Here is a 14,654-nt window from a genome sequence, read left to right as displayed (position 1 = left end):
GCAGGCCGCTATAGCCTAGGTAATTAATGGGAATATGGAAGATGTTTAGGGCATATTTTCTGTTTTCAGATATATTTAAATACATTTTTAGAAAATATATTATGAAATACCTTTAAAATTAAACAATTTTGTGAACATCTTTTTTCTTTTACTAAATTGTATTATATAACACATTTAAAACTCCACTATTGGTTGACCACTACTTTTAAGAAAACAGTATTTTGCAAAAACCCAACTCCAGATGCTAATAACACTTGTGCATCTCTCATATTCTGGGAAACACTCATATATAAAGAAATGATGCCCTTTCAGATGAAGTCATAATGCTAACAGATTACTGAGCCTGTAAATGAAATGATTTGTGAAGGCTTGTAGAGTTTACACTTCAACAGCTCTAATGTTAAGATTTACCACAGCAGTGGCAGCACTAACAAAAAAGGTCAATTTCATGAACACAGAAAAAGAAATATGATTGAATCTCACATCAGATATATTTGAAACTTGATTACAGTTTAGCCCTCATGGTTTTTCATCATTCCTGTTTATCAAACCACTATCAGTTTGTCACGAGTATCAGCAAGTTGTCAGAGCTGACTAATGCACAGGTGGCCTTAGCCGCAAACAAGCAACCTTAGTCACATGCAGTCTGGCTGAGACGTGGTTTAGATTGTAGACTTTCCTACAATCTAAAGTCCCCTTGTAGCTAATCTCAGAATCTCACACAAAGATTATTAATTGTAGATTATGCTATCTACTAGAGTTGGGGTACTCGAGTTCGGACTCAAGTCCAAGTCACAAGTCCAATTTGAACGGTTGTGCTCTATGTTGTCCTATCAGTCATCGCAAATGCCCAAAATATTGCAAAAATGCATTTTCAACAACGTGCTGAAAGAAGCCGATCCAAGTCATATTCAATTTTACAACTTCTTAGCCATGATGATGTAATGTCAACAAACCCTAAAACGACTGGAAAAATGACTATTTCAACAAAATTACAGCTCAAATAATACATGAGTTTTAACAGAAGAATTAATGCAAGTGCTTTTATAAAATTATAAGCTTAAAATTTCACTGTTTAAACACTCCAAAAATGGTCCCATGCACTTCCATCATAAGTGCCTCACTGTAACCTCGATTTTTGCTTTTTTCTTTAAAGGAAATACATTTGTTGAAATACATTTTGTGATAATCAATTTTATGCCACAAATGCTGTTGACTGAGCTTAACTTGAATTAAACATGGAATACAATTTAAATGTTGAGATTTGGGGATTGTATTTTGAATTTTTGGTTCCAATGTTGTGAATTTTGTGTTAAAATATGTACCTGACAAAAGGGTGTAGATTTGGCTTGAACATTGGAGGGGTTAGAGTGTGAAGAATTTACATATTTCCATTGATCATTGAATACATATTTGTGAAAGTTAAAATAAGCTTAAAATACTGAAGTTGAGTTTACGGTTACTATTTGAATTCAGATTCATGAACAGATTCCTTAGGACTCGATTCGGACTGTTATGGACTCAGACTTGAGTCCGACTTGGCCACTTTTGAACTTGTTTAAAGACCCAGGCTTGACTCAGACTACGACTAAGGTGAACTTGAACCCAGCACGACAATCTACTGTAATTTGTCTCTGATGTTACGCTTTAAATTCTTAGAAGAAATAAAAATAGACACAACTGAGTCAATTGAAGACATACAGTATGAGTATAGGGCAATAAAATGAATATGAATAGCACATCTCAGATCATTTGAAGAGAAATATTTGCGTTCACATTGAGATCTCTGACTTTTAAATGCAGACTCAACAAATGTTAGCAGAGTTTGAGATATTTTTGACATCTCTTATGAAACTATGTAAATGTGAGATTACCATGGTCTTTTTCTCAGGAGAAACATCTCCATTTGATCTCATTGTGTAAGAGATATTAAAGCGACCTTGTTTGTGATTTTTCTTTCCTATGGGTACAATTCCAAAATATCAACTCACATTTACAACAAAGCTCAGTGTTTCTAAACAGCAGTTCAGCTACAGTATTTTAGCCTCAGTAAATGATAAATGTTGCCAGTGACGCTAGGCTAGGCTTGCCTCCAAATATCCAACTGCTCAAGATGGACTCTACCAGTCCAGAACATTTTGCAATCTGCACACAGTGTCTCATTTTCAGCAGTGATACAGATCTACATTAGGGGAATATTTGACCGTGTTGAAACTCACCAACCCAAAATAGCATAAATATCAATAATCTGTTAGCAGTCATGTCTATATAAAATCATATTGGGATAGTGATTTCACATTTTACAATCAAGAAAGGAAATATTTTGGCAGATTATCCAAGGTGATTGAGGTGTCTGGTGTCTGACATATAATTAACTCAAAATTGACAAATGAACTGATGCTCGAAGGATTCCATGGATACATTTCAAATAAAAGCCTGTTCTTATACACAAGTGGATTGTCCCAGTCCTAGATGATGTTCAGCATTCCAGTCATGCTATAATACGCAATATAGTTACAGCTATGACGTGAAACACGTGTTCCCCAGCTACTGTGTTTATAACTGCACAGCATTCATACAGACCAACTTAGTTTACATGTCAGAAACTACACTCACTGAGCACTATATTAGGAACACCATCCGCCTCAAGGTTCGGTGTGTTGTGCATACTGGGATGCTATTCTGCTCACTACAATTGTACAGAGTGGTTATCTGAGTTACCATAGCCTTTCTGTCAGCTCAAACCAGTCTGCCCATTCTCCATTGATCTCTCTCATCAACATGTTTTTTTAAATTTTGCCACTATTCTGAGTAACCTCTACAGACTGTTGTGCATGAAAGTCCCAGGAGATCAGCAGTACAGAAATACTAATCTGGCATCAACAATCATGCAATGGTTGAAATCACTGAGATACATTTTTTTCCACAGTCTGATGGTTTATGTGAACATTTAACTAAAGCTCCTGACCCGTATCTGCATGTTTTTATGCATTGCAGGTGTTCCTAATAAAGTGGTCAGTGAGTGTATATCTTTAAGTGAAAGAATGACACTTCATGGTTTGGCTTGATAAAATTATTTTTTAACCTGCTGATACGCAATTCCCCCGCACACGGTAGTGACGTCACTCTGCGTATTTAAAGGCGTAGCCTTAATTTTACTCTGTAGGCTTCCAGCGATTTTACAAAGAAAAAAGTTTGCAGGAACCTCATTTTTTGTTAGATCATCTTCAAATTTGAAACATAACTTCTTTATACTAGTGGCTTTGAGAACATTGTACTTCTGGGATGTCTTGATACTTCTATTGTTTTTTAGATTATAAAAACATGTTCAGCAGCACAAAATATTTCCATTAATATAAACTTCAGCTTCTCTAACTTTAAAAAATAACAACATACATCTTCTTTCAAAAGATACTACAACTATGTCCATACTCCAAAGGGTTCAGTAAATACAACCATTTAAGGTTCAGGTATGTCAATTTCATGGTTTCTGCTCAACAGGTTAATGTCAATTTTTTTGGTCTTTGAAGTAACCTTTTTATAATAGCAATAAGACATTGGTTCATGTAAACTAGTTGCCAAATTCCTCTTAGTTATTAATTTAGGCAAGTGTTATAGGCAATTCAGCCTTTCTAAGCTCTTGCCAATAATCACACAGTAATTCAGTGTTGGGCAGTTTTAATACAATAAATGTTGCATCAATAATAGCAGAAATTATAGATTTTAAAATGAAGTGTTACAATACCATTTGCTCTTGTTTTTTAGCTACAATAAAAAGGACAAATATAAACATGATACGATATACTATGCCCTCTCACAGTATGTCAAAATTCTTGCACAGTGATTCTCTGTTGTTTCTCTAATTGACTAAAGTATTCAGGTGAGCATTTGTTAAGACACAGACTCTGAAGGAAGCCAGTATGTGTGTGGAGTGAGCTTTGAAAAGAAACAATTTTCACTTAGTTGAATTCCCTGCCTGAGGCACGATAATGTGAACCATAATTATATTCTCTCAGAATAAGACATCTGTGTGTGGAGTTTTCACCCAACCTAACAAACAGATCTGGCTTTCACGCCTTGTCTACTGGAGCGTGATTCTCTGCTTAGCTCTCCTGGAACAGAAACATCTGGAACACTGTCTCTACGCCAGCAGTGCTTATCAAGTGAGACTTATCATTGAGCACCTATCAGGGAAATCAACTTGTGCTCGTGATGTAATTCTGAGTGGGAGAACTGAGATACATCATCCAATCTTATTTAAGGATTATTAAATTACAGTCACTTTCAGTGGTCAAAGAGCTGTCTAACATCACAACACTGCTAACAAACATTTAAGACGAACCATAAACTCTAAAATACGATACACCTACCACTAACATACTGTAAAGTGGCTGCTAAATGCAAACAATAAACTGCAACTTACTATAGTATATAAATAGTTGGGATTGCTTAATAAATGAAACAATTTTAAAAGAGAGAAAACCCTTTCCATCTATTGTTGTTGACATCAAAGGTTGTGCGTCAAATCAAACTGTACTGTATTTTGGCACATATTAATGTAGCAATCATTTGTCACTTGGTAATATGGCTAATACTCATACTAATAATAGGTTGCCCACTATTTGTATGTTTTATTAAATCATAATTCTGCTGTTGTTTATTAATTTACAAAATTGTCAACATTCCTATTATGCCTATGGAATTAATTTTGCATATTGTTTGGCCTGTGTAGTTCATACCAATATTAATACATTTTATGTTTGATTTTAAGGACATTTTATTGTCTTTGGTACAATAGCGTGGTGCTGTTTTTGGTCTCCACTTTATGTCCAATGTAAAATATGGGTCTTGAAGCAAAACCACTGCTGCAGAAAAATATTTTTTCGAAAGCCAGCACAAGTTGTAATACTCTCACATGAATGGCTGTAATAAATGCTTTAATCAACGGCAGCTCATGCCAAATAATAAAAAAGGTGTTTCACAGTGGCATTTGGCAGCTTGTAAGTGTTAACACGATCATTTATATCTGTGCCATGTGAAGCATCACTTGAGTTTGTCACCCCTCCAATGGGATCTGCAGCTCCCTAGAGGACAATAAACCACGCAGCAGCAGACCTGTCTGCCCACCAATAACATAAGCCATAATTAAATCAGATTCACTCTAATGCAACATTTATCCAAATGTGAGTGTTGTATAGGTGGAATGAATCATGTGTGTTCTATACTGTTGAATATTGATTGCGTGGCTGCTAATTTGCATATCCATCTCTCTATCTATCTATCTATCTATCTATGTCTGTCTGACTGTCTATTACAAAGGCTTGACTTGCCTGCTTGTTATCTACCATGCTATAAAATCCCAAGTTATCCTGCTGTATGATTACACTACGATTTTATTCACGATTGAGCATTCATTTTTTATAATCTACGACAGACATGATTTATTCATCTTGTTGACTTTTTTCTTGACTGCACCAAGTCTTTCTTATAACATCTCTTGCAAATTGCATGTTGAGTATCAAACACAGGTGGTAAGAATGAGTCATTTATTCAGTAGCCCCCATAGAAATTCTTAACAGCTCACACAGGTGTTATATGAATTATCGTTCAGTCTTAACTGGCAGACTGAGTTACTGCCCTCCTCAATTTCATGCAACATGACATATTCTGTTGATGTGTCTGTTTAAATACAATTAATGCAGACTGGAATTAGCCTCTCACATACTTGCATCTCAATAAAGCTCTGACTTTACTCAGTGAAAATGTTGTCATCACATTCTGTACTCACCCGTGTGTCATTCCAAACTCGCATAACTATATTTTGTCACAAAAGTAGAAATGTTACACTGCTCTTTCCAATACAATGAAAGCACACATGGGCTGTCAAGCTAAAAAAAAGAAAAAGCATTATAAAAAGTGTAGTCCATTACAACTAGTGCACTATATTCCAAGTCTATTGAAGACGTGCAATAGCCTTCTGTAAAGAACAGACTGAAATGTACATCACTATTCATTGACATTTTTCTCCACTGTAGCTCTCATATCTATTTCACATATATGCATATTCACACTTTATTTTTTTAAGTTTTAATCATAACATCTCACTTTTGTGTTCCACAGACGAAAGTCATACAGGTTTGGAATGAACCTTCATGGTGAGTTAATGGTGACAGAATTGTCATTTTTGGGTGAACTATTCCTTCAAAACACATATACTTGAGTTCAATCACACGGCTGTGCTATGTGCTATTTATACTCAGTAGAGAGCCTTGAGTTTTGTGCTATACTGTGAATTGTTCATGAGGCTACATTAGACATGCTCCAAAGTCATATTCATGTCACACACCACAACCAATCCTCCATTTCCTTCAGAGTGAGATTATGGTCTGTTTTGGAATGTAATAGAAAACCACACGACACTGTGTGTATGATAAACAAAAACCACCTTACGAACCTATCCATTAAGAGTTAATAGAATCCCTTCCACAAAAAAAAGACTACAAAGCCACAGTTCTGTGCTTTGCGTGTCTGTTCTAATAATAGAAGCTTGCAGCAGAATGAGGCAAAGCCATTTACAGTCCTGCAAATATCAGTTGTTGGTCTTATGAGTGCACTACACTGCCTCAAGTCAGTACTGCTTCAGGGCTTCACCTAGGCTACACACACACACACACACACACACACACACACACACACACACACACACACAAAATGTACATCATGATTTCTGTAATCAGATTAATTCTTTCATTGTAATAGGGGCTGAATGTATCGCAGCATGTTAAGGAAGCCACTGCAGTAAGTGTGCACTCAGAACCAAGACTGGGTTAACTGTCTGCACACTAAGTACAACTATTAGGTCACAGATCCATAAATTAAAGGTGAAGTGTGTAATTTTTTCAAACAGATTTCCAGAACTCTTTCCTCATCTTCTATTGTTTAGACAGTCCTTCCCCAAGTCAATGTTGCTGAATCAGGCTGGTTGGTATGCTTAAACAAACATAGCAATGTTTTGATAGTGCCATAGACCCACAGTGTTTACATTTTTCTGGGAAATCAACCAAGAAATGGCATACTTATAATTAAGAAAGGCATAAAAACCTTGAAATATGTTTTGTTTAAGGCACTTAGTAGCAAGTAAAGATTACGTCTAAAAAATAAATAGTACTTATTACTTTAGGCAAGACAATTGGTCATGCAATTATTTTAGTGCGAAAAGTACAAATCAAAACAACAGCAAAGGACATTGTGAAGATGCTGTAGAAAACAGGTAGACGAGTATCTATATCCACAGTAAAAACGAGTCCTATATCAACATAACCTGAAAGGCTGCTCAGCAAGGAAGAAGCCACTGCTCCAAAACCACCATAAAAAAGCCAAACTACAGTTTGCAAGTGCACATGGGGACAAAAATGTTACTTCTTGGCCATATTGTCCATCATTATGTTTGGAGGAAAACGGGTGAGGCTTGTAAGCCGAAGAACATCCTCCCAAGCTTTGCTGCAGGAGGGACTGGTGCGCTTCACATAATAGGTAGCATTATGAGGAAGAAAAATGATGTGGATATATTGAAGTGTTGCATTCCAGAAAGTTACATATTTTGTGATATGTTGGGTGCATATATGTTTGTCTGTCTGTGTTGTGTTCTACTACTCTAGGATAAGTAGTGGCACCTGTTGCAAATCAATGTGCTTGAGTCTTCTGATTGGCGCCTGTGGCCGTGTGCTCCGTTATAAAGGCTATCTAGTTTGGAGTTATGACAGAGAGATATTTACTACCATCTCTCTTGCTGAGTCCCTTTCCTCTTGTCCCAGACACTAGAGAGTTTCTCCCTGTGTTATATGCTGTGTGAGGTATTGTAGCTTTGTGTAAAGCTGTTGTAAGTGGGTCAAGTTGCACTGATTGCAGATGGACATTCACTGTTACCCCTGAGTGCAGGGCGTGTTGTAAAATCTTGTTTCTTTGTATAATTAGATATTTTAGGAAGCTGTAGGGAGGTGGGTGCCAATTATTTTGTATATCTTTTTCTCCTGTTTATGGTTAGAGAGGGAGTTAGGTTTATAATTGTCTTTTATTTGCATCTTTGTTTTGTATTTAGATTATTGAGTCAAATAACACAAGAAGACGTCTTTTGTTTGTTATTTTGGCATTGCCCCCTCCTGAAGTCCATTTATTGCTTCCTTGTATGATTCCTAAGTTTCTGTTCCCAAAATAAATCTGTATTATTGATCTAATATATTGTGTGTTCAATAGTGCTGGGACGGGAAAACGGGCTCAGCAATGCTAGCTAAGAAACATTAACCCTATTAAATAATTTAGTTTTCTTAATTTTAAACTGTTCCTCCTCTACCCTAGACTGGGGAGAACATAACAGAAGCAATGTCTCACATCAGCCAAGAAGTTAAAGCTTGGTCACAAATGGGTCTTCCAAATGGACATTGACCCCAAGCATACAAAGTTGGGGCAAAATGGCTTAAGGTATTTGAGTGGCCATCACAATGCCCTGACCTCAATCTGATTGAACATTTGTGGGCAGAACTGAAAAGTGTGTCCGAGCAAGAAGGCCTACAAACCTGACTCTGTTACACCTGTTCTGTCTGGAGGAATAGGCCAACATTCCAGCAGCTTATTGTGAGAAGCTTGTGGAAGGCTACCGAAAATGTTAAACCCAAGTTAAACAATTTAAAGGCAATGCTACAAAATACTAACAAAGTGTATGTAAACTGAAATAAATTATTCTCTCTACTATTATTCTGACATTTCACATTCTTAAGATAAATTATTGATCCTAACTGACCTAAGACAGGGAATGTTTTCTACGATTAAATATCAGGAATTGTGAAAAACGGACTTTAAATGTATTTGGCTAAGATGTATGTAAACTTCTGACATCAACTGTATATTGTGAAATGGTTTAGGTGATATTAATGTTATTTATATGTTTTATTTATGATTAGAAGGGGTACGACAAGTCATTGTATATGGGTACCAACCATGAGTCCATTACAAATATATAATAAAGTGTATTTCATAAACAGTTCTACAAATTAACCCAAAGTGGTAACTTATTCTCACTAAGGTACTTGTATGAACAGAATTATTGCTTTCAGTTAGATAAATTCTGACCAACTTTTTTTTATAATAAGTTTATGGATTAAAGTGGAGTTTAGATTCCAGAAAGCAGACAGTTGTGCTCCATGGTGCATACACCGAGTCTGGAATGTGTACAGTTTGGCTTTACCAAACAATAGCTGGATTATCCAGAAGAGCCACTGACCTTATGTCTGGACAATCAAAGCAGACCTTTACACACACACACACTCCATACCATACTACATCAAGGAACATGTGAAAGAATGGTTTTGTTTGGTGTGGAATACTATCTTACTACTTACTAAATAATGTGATGTATACTGCCTAAACATTTTGAAATAGTGAAACCGTAGACATTATTCCATGCTAAACGTTTAAGGAAGCAGTGCATTGTGGTCGCATGACCTCATTATGTTCAATGTGTGTGCCGGCAAGTTATCAGAAATTAAAATGGTTATTTCACATTTTTAATAAAATTTTCTGTAAAGATGTCTTAACTTTTGGCCATCCAATCAAATAATGGGAAAAGATATATTAAACATTTTAGCTAATATTATTTCCGGTTCATTTATCAAGTAGAAATGGAAGATCAAGTTAAGTGCATTGCATTGAGGGATACATTATTCCACACAGTATGTTCTGTAGCATACTGCACACTTTGGCAAATGTAGTAGGTCATCCAAGCGTTCCATGCATTCAGAAATGTTGTATACTGTTCACATTATAGCCTACATACTATATATTGCAGTAATATTAAGAATAGAGGGTTAGTAAGCTATTCCAAACATAGCCAATGTCTGTATCTGGCACTAATGCCTTCACACAGGAAGTTTATAACATTATAAACTTAACTAAATTAAAAGGTTCTTCTTTACCGAGCACTGGAAAAAAAGGTGAATTTTTAGCCTGAAGCTACCTAAAACTGTGTCATTACTACCAGTAGTGGTTTTCACCACCACGCACATCCAGTAGGCATCCAGTCAGCTTGGGGCCATGGATATCGAAAACTTGCCCTGATTTCTACACCACAAGGTGCACAAAACAGAACTTCACAAATATGACTGTGTTCAAACAGGTTTCCAGAACACTCCCCTGTCTGCCAAGAACAGTCCCATCCCAAACTCATGCCATGGATTGAACTATGAAAAGACACAATTTTCACATTCCCTGCCTGAGGCATGATAATGTGAACCATAGTTATATTCTCTCGGAATAAGACGTCTGTTTGTGGAATTTTCACCCACCCTAACGAACAGATCTGGCTGATTGCACACTCATGCTTGTGTCAATGTTGCTTTGTCAGTCTAGTATATTATGCTATAAAAGAGCAATTTTTTAAGTGTTGATACTCTTCAGGAAGTCAAACTACCAAATGGCTTACTTTAAGTTGGACTCTGCATTTTAAAAATGGATAGGAGAAAGTATTTTAACAACTCCTGACCCTTAAAGATTACTTTCATTGGTGTAACCAAATTATTGAGATTGATTCATTAAATAATTTCTTTGAATAAAAACACTTATTACAACAATATGAAGTGCATTTTAGGTAAATTGACTAAACATTCTGAACTGTGAGACATGCTGCCATAATGGCCTTCTGCTAAGTTTGAAGTTTACATTTAACTGATGCTCACAGTAAAGTTATGCAGTACACAAAAACATTTTAGACATAAAAGTGACTTATAACTCTCACTTATTTCTCTTTTTTCAGTAGTTAAATAGGGAATACCCCTAGCCGGCCTTGTTTATCTGCAGGTAACGTAGCTGGGCCTGCCCTAGCCGGTCACACTCTAGAATATAAAGTCAGAGACAAGCCTTCAAGGACACACACATATGACTCAAGAGAATATTTACATAAGGAAAACACTCCCAATAGCATCCTTAAACTATAAAATAATGCCTCCCTAAGACTAAAATTATGGGTTTTTTTTACACCAGGAAATATTGTAATATTCTAAAGGAATATTTCAGGTTCAATACAAGTTAAGCTCAATCGACAGCATTTGCGGCATAATATTGATTACCACAAAAAATTACTTTGGCCAACATTTTCTTTAAAAAAAAAAAAAAGCAAAACCTGGGTGATATTGAGGCACTTATAATGGAAGTGAATGGGGCCAATCCTGAAACTTTAAAATACTCACAAGGCATAAACAATATAATATACGTGGTTTATGCCATGATTATAGTGTGATAAATCACTTACTAACCTTTTCGGTATAAAGTTATAGCCAATTTTACAAATTTACAACTCAAATAATACATTACTTTTAACAGAAGAATTAATGTAAGTGCTTTTATAAAATTATAAGCTTCACATTTCTGCCTTTAAACCCTCCAAAAATTGGCCCCATTCAAATCCATTGGGAATTCCTCACTGTGACTTTGATTTTTGCTTATTTTTTTAAGAAGTCCAAAATACATTTTTATGGTAATCAACATTATGCCACAAATTATGCTGATTAGTCGATTGAGCTTAACTATTAAAAACAGAATATTTGTTTAAGTTATAATGGTCAGAACAGTCCCAGATGGGAGATCCTAGATAGTGTATTATGCAGTAAATATTATTATATTAAAGTAATTCCCACATGAATCGACTCTATGCATGCAGACACTTATTGCATGGGATTTCCAGTGTTATATGCCACCAAAATAAAAATGCATTTGGCTGATGCTGACAACAAAGTTATGGCGTACACAAAAACAGCCTTTTGGACATACGTGACTGAGGGAATACCCCTGGCCTTGTTTATCTGCAGGTGATGTATCTGCCCTCTCCTGGTCACAGCTGTGACACTCCAGAATGTAAAGTCAGAGACATGCCTTCAGGGACACACAAGCAGTGTGCTCATTATTCACCACTTGCAAATCATTTGCAATTATATTTTTGTTTAATTTTAAACCAGCTCTCAACTACAGCAAAAGCAACTGCACACGTAGCTGTTATTTTATTGTTTTGTGCCCTAACGCATATTAATTCACTGTAAAAAGACCCACTATTATGTTAAATATTAATAGCTAGCAACATTAGGGCATTAGAATGTTACTAGTATAACTAACATGATTATTATTTTTCAAATAAATTGAGTATAGTGAAATCTCATCTCAACATTGGTGCCAAGGATGTGAATGTCAGTTTGAAGGGTGAAATCCCGCGATGAGTGTAAACAACACATTACTCAAGAGAACACTCCTATAATCACCCTTGCACTTTAAAATCATGCCTTTCTAAGATATGCATATTTTAATATGTCCTTATGTAAAAAATAAATTTAAAAAAAATCCAACATAAATTATTATTATAATATAAAATAGCTAAACTACATCCCACATCACTCGATTGTACATGTAGACGCTTATTGCATGGAATTTCCACGACTATATGCCACGAAAATAAACATTTTGTCTCTGTATAATCATAAAAATGGCATCGACCTCTAACCTGCGCGTTCCTAAAGCAGATTACACATAGATCCCGGACGCGAGAGTCCCTAGTTGCTTACCGTTTTGAGATGACACATATTGGAGCATTACGTTTCCCAGGATGAGGACCATCGACAGCATCCGTGTGACGGAGAACATCCTGGAAGATGAGAGACGGGACACGGCGATCGGATGCTGGAGAGAAACAGCTTCACTCGCGCAGGATGGCGGAGGACAGCGGACGGAGAGAGAGAAACCCGACAGGCGCTGCTTGATCTGCGCGTCTCTGCTGGAGCATGGAGGATGGATGGGGGGTGCTGATGCTGTTGCTAAGCGCTCAGGGTTGCGGATGCTGCGGATGCCGATGATGATGCTGCTGCTGGGCCATCGGAGTGTCCGTCATCGCGGAGAACCTTCAGCTGTCAGTGCGCGCACCCCACGGCTCATTCAAGCGCATCATCAGCTGTCAGTGCGCGCTCCCGCCGTGGGCGACTCATGCACGTCAATTCTGCGCAGCGGCCACGCAGAACGGGTTATCATATTACAAAACACAAAATATTTTAACAATAAACAGGTTTAAAACGAAGCACTATAGTTACTCACTATAACACATTGTAGCCCTCTATTCAAGCAGAGCTTTAAATTCCTCACACCTATCATCTTATTATTATCTCTTTATTAATTATTTAGATTTTTGTCCATGCTTTTCTAATGCCACTTGGTTGATCTTTAAGGTACCTTTATGGACAACTATATCTCAACTGTTATTGCCACTGCTTTTACTAATCTTAAATCATTTTCTTTCTCTTATCTGACTGAATTATTTAATAAATCAACATTATTCAATTAACTCAACCTCAGAATCACTCCATGGCTGTAAAAATACTATGAACTGACAGATGGCTAGTGGCCAAAATATTTAAGTTTGAATAGATTCAATAAACCCCACCACGGTACAGTATGGCATTTGATTATTGAAATGGAGATGACAAACAACCAACTCACACTACCTTATTGCAATGGCTCGATGAGTGTAAGACTTAAATGATTTCCCACCCTGACTGACAATGCCAGGAATGTTAGATCCAGTAGTGGAAATAGTACTCAATTCCCATACTTAAGTAAAATTACAGATACCACACAAATGTATTCCTTAAGTAAAAGTAAAATATTACCTGGTTTTAAAAATACTTAAGTATCAAAATGTAAAAGTTCTACAAATAAATCTTATAAAATGTGACCCATTCATGTTGTTATTTTTAAAGCCATACAATTCGGTCTTATATAGTTAATATTTGATACAATACATTTGAACATTTATAGTAAATACTTTCTCTTCAATTTTTAAATGCTTGTTTTACTTTTGTTTAGTTTTATTTATTTATTTCTTCTGGAAAATAAGCCTATATAGGGACCTGAGATGCAAATTACATGTTCTTTTATCTCCATATACAATGCATCTTTTTTTATTTTTTTGCTGAAATTATGTTCTTGTACTCCCCCTTTACAAATAAATATTTTTTTTTAAATTGTTTCATATACAATAAGTGAAGCTTAGTCGCAGGTAGATAAGGACTGTGCACTGTATTCAGAAAATAAGCTATAGTTCATGGAAATGAACAGAATATAACTAATTCAAACAATATCATCAATAATTGTATTATGTATAAATTCAACATATTTACTTATTCTCTCCCTGAGCAATTTTTAGTTGAAGCTACCTTTTAAGAAAAGTTACTGCACTGCAAGCTATTAACAATAGGGCCTAACAATACTGAAGCACTATCTTTATTAAAAATATACAATTATCAGTATTAAACAGCATTAACAGATACACCCATGTAAATAAATGTAAATCAATTAATCAAAAACATTGGTTAACAGCAACTAAATATTCAGCAACAAATAAGAAGTGAAATAATGCATAGAGTATTTTGCATGAAACTCAAATGAATCGATTTGAATGAACCCCAATGCTTCACGTAAGTGGGAGAGGACGGTTTAGGAGAGCTGAATCGTCCAAACGAACCGATCCACTAAATTATTCAGACTTTCTAGAAAGAGCAGTTTAGTCTTCTTGAATAGAGTGCACATAAACAAGTGCTCAACTGAATGAAAGCGTCAAGAACATTTTC

General features: G+C 35.9%; 1 protein-coding gene across 1 annotated transcript in view; it reads right to left on the bottom strand.

The window, feature by feature from the left end:
• Positions 1–12,966, bottom strand: part of LOC127661907 (neuroplastin-like) — a 43,736-nt gene extending 30,770 nt beyond the window's left edge. Inside the window, exon 1 of the mRNA XM_052152865.1 lies at positions 12,600–12,966. Within this exon, the coding sequence (XP_052008825.1) occupies positions 12,600–12,678 (79 nt within the window). The 5' untranslated portion in view covers positions 12,679–12,966. The remainder of the gene's footprint in view (positions 1–12,599) is intronic.
• Between the last annotated feature and the right edge of the window lie 1,688 nt (positions 12,967–14,654).

Source organism: Xyrauchen texanus, chromosome 21 (genome assembly GCF_025860055.1).
Source record: "Xyrauchen texanus isolate HMW12.3.18 chromosome 21, RBS_HiC_50CHRs, whole genome shotgun sequence".
NCBI lineage: Eukaryota > Metazoa > Chordata > Actinopteri > Cypriniformes > Catostomidae > Xyrauchen > Xyrauchen texanus.
This window is presented reverse-complemented; position numbering and strand designations above follow the sequence as displayed.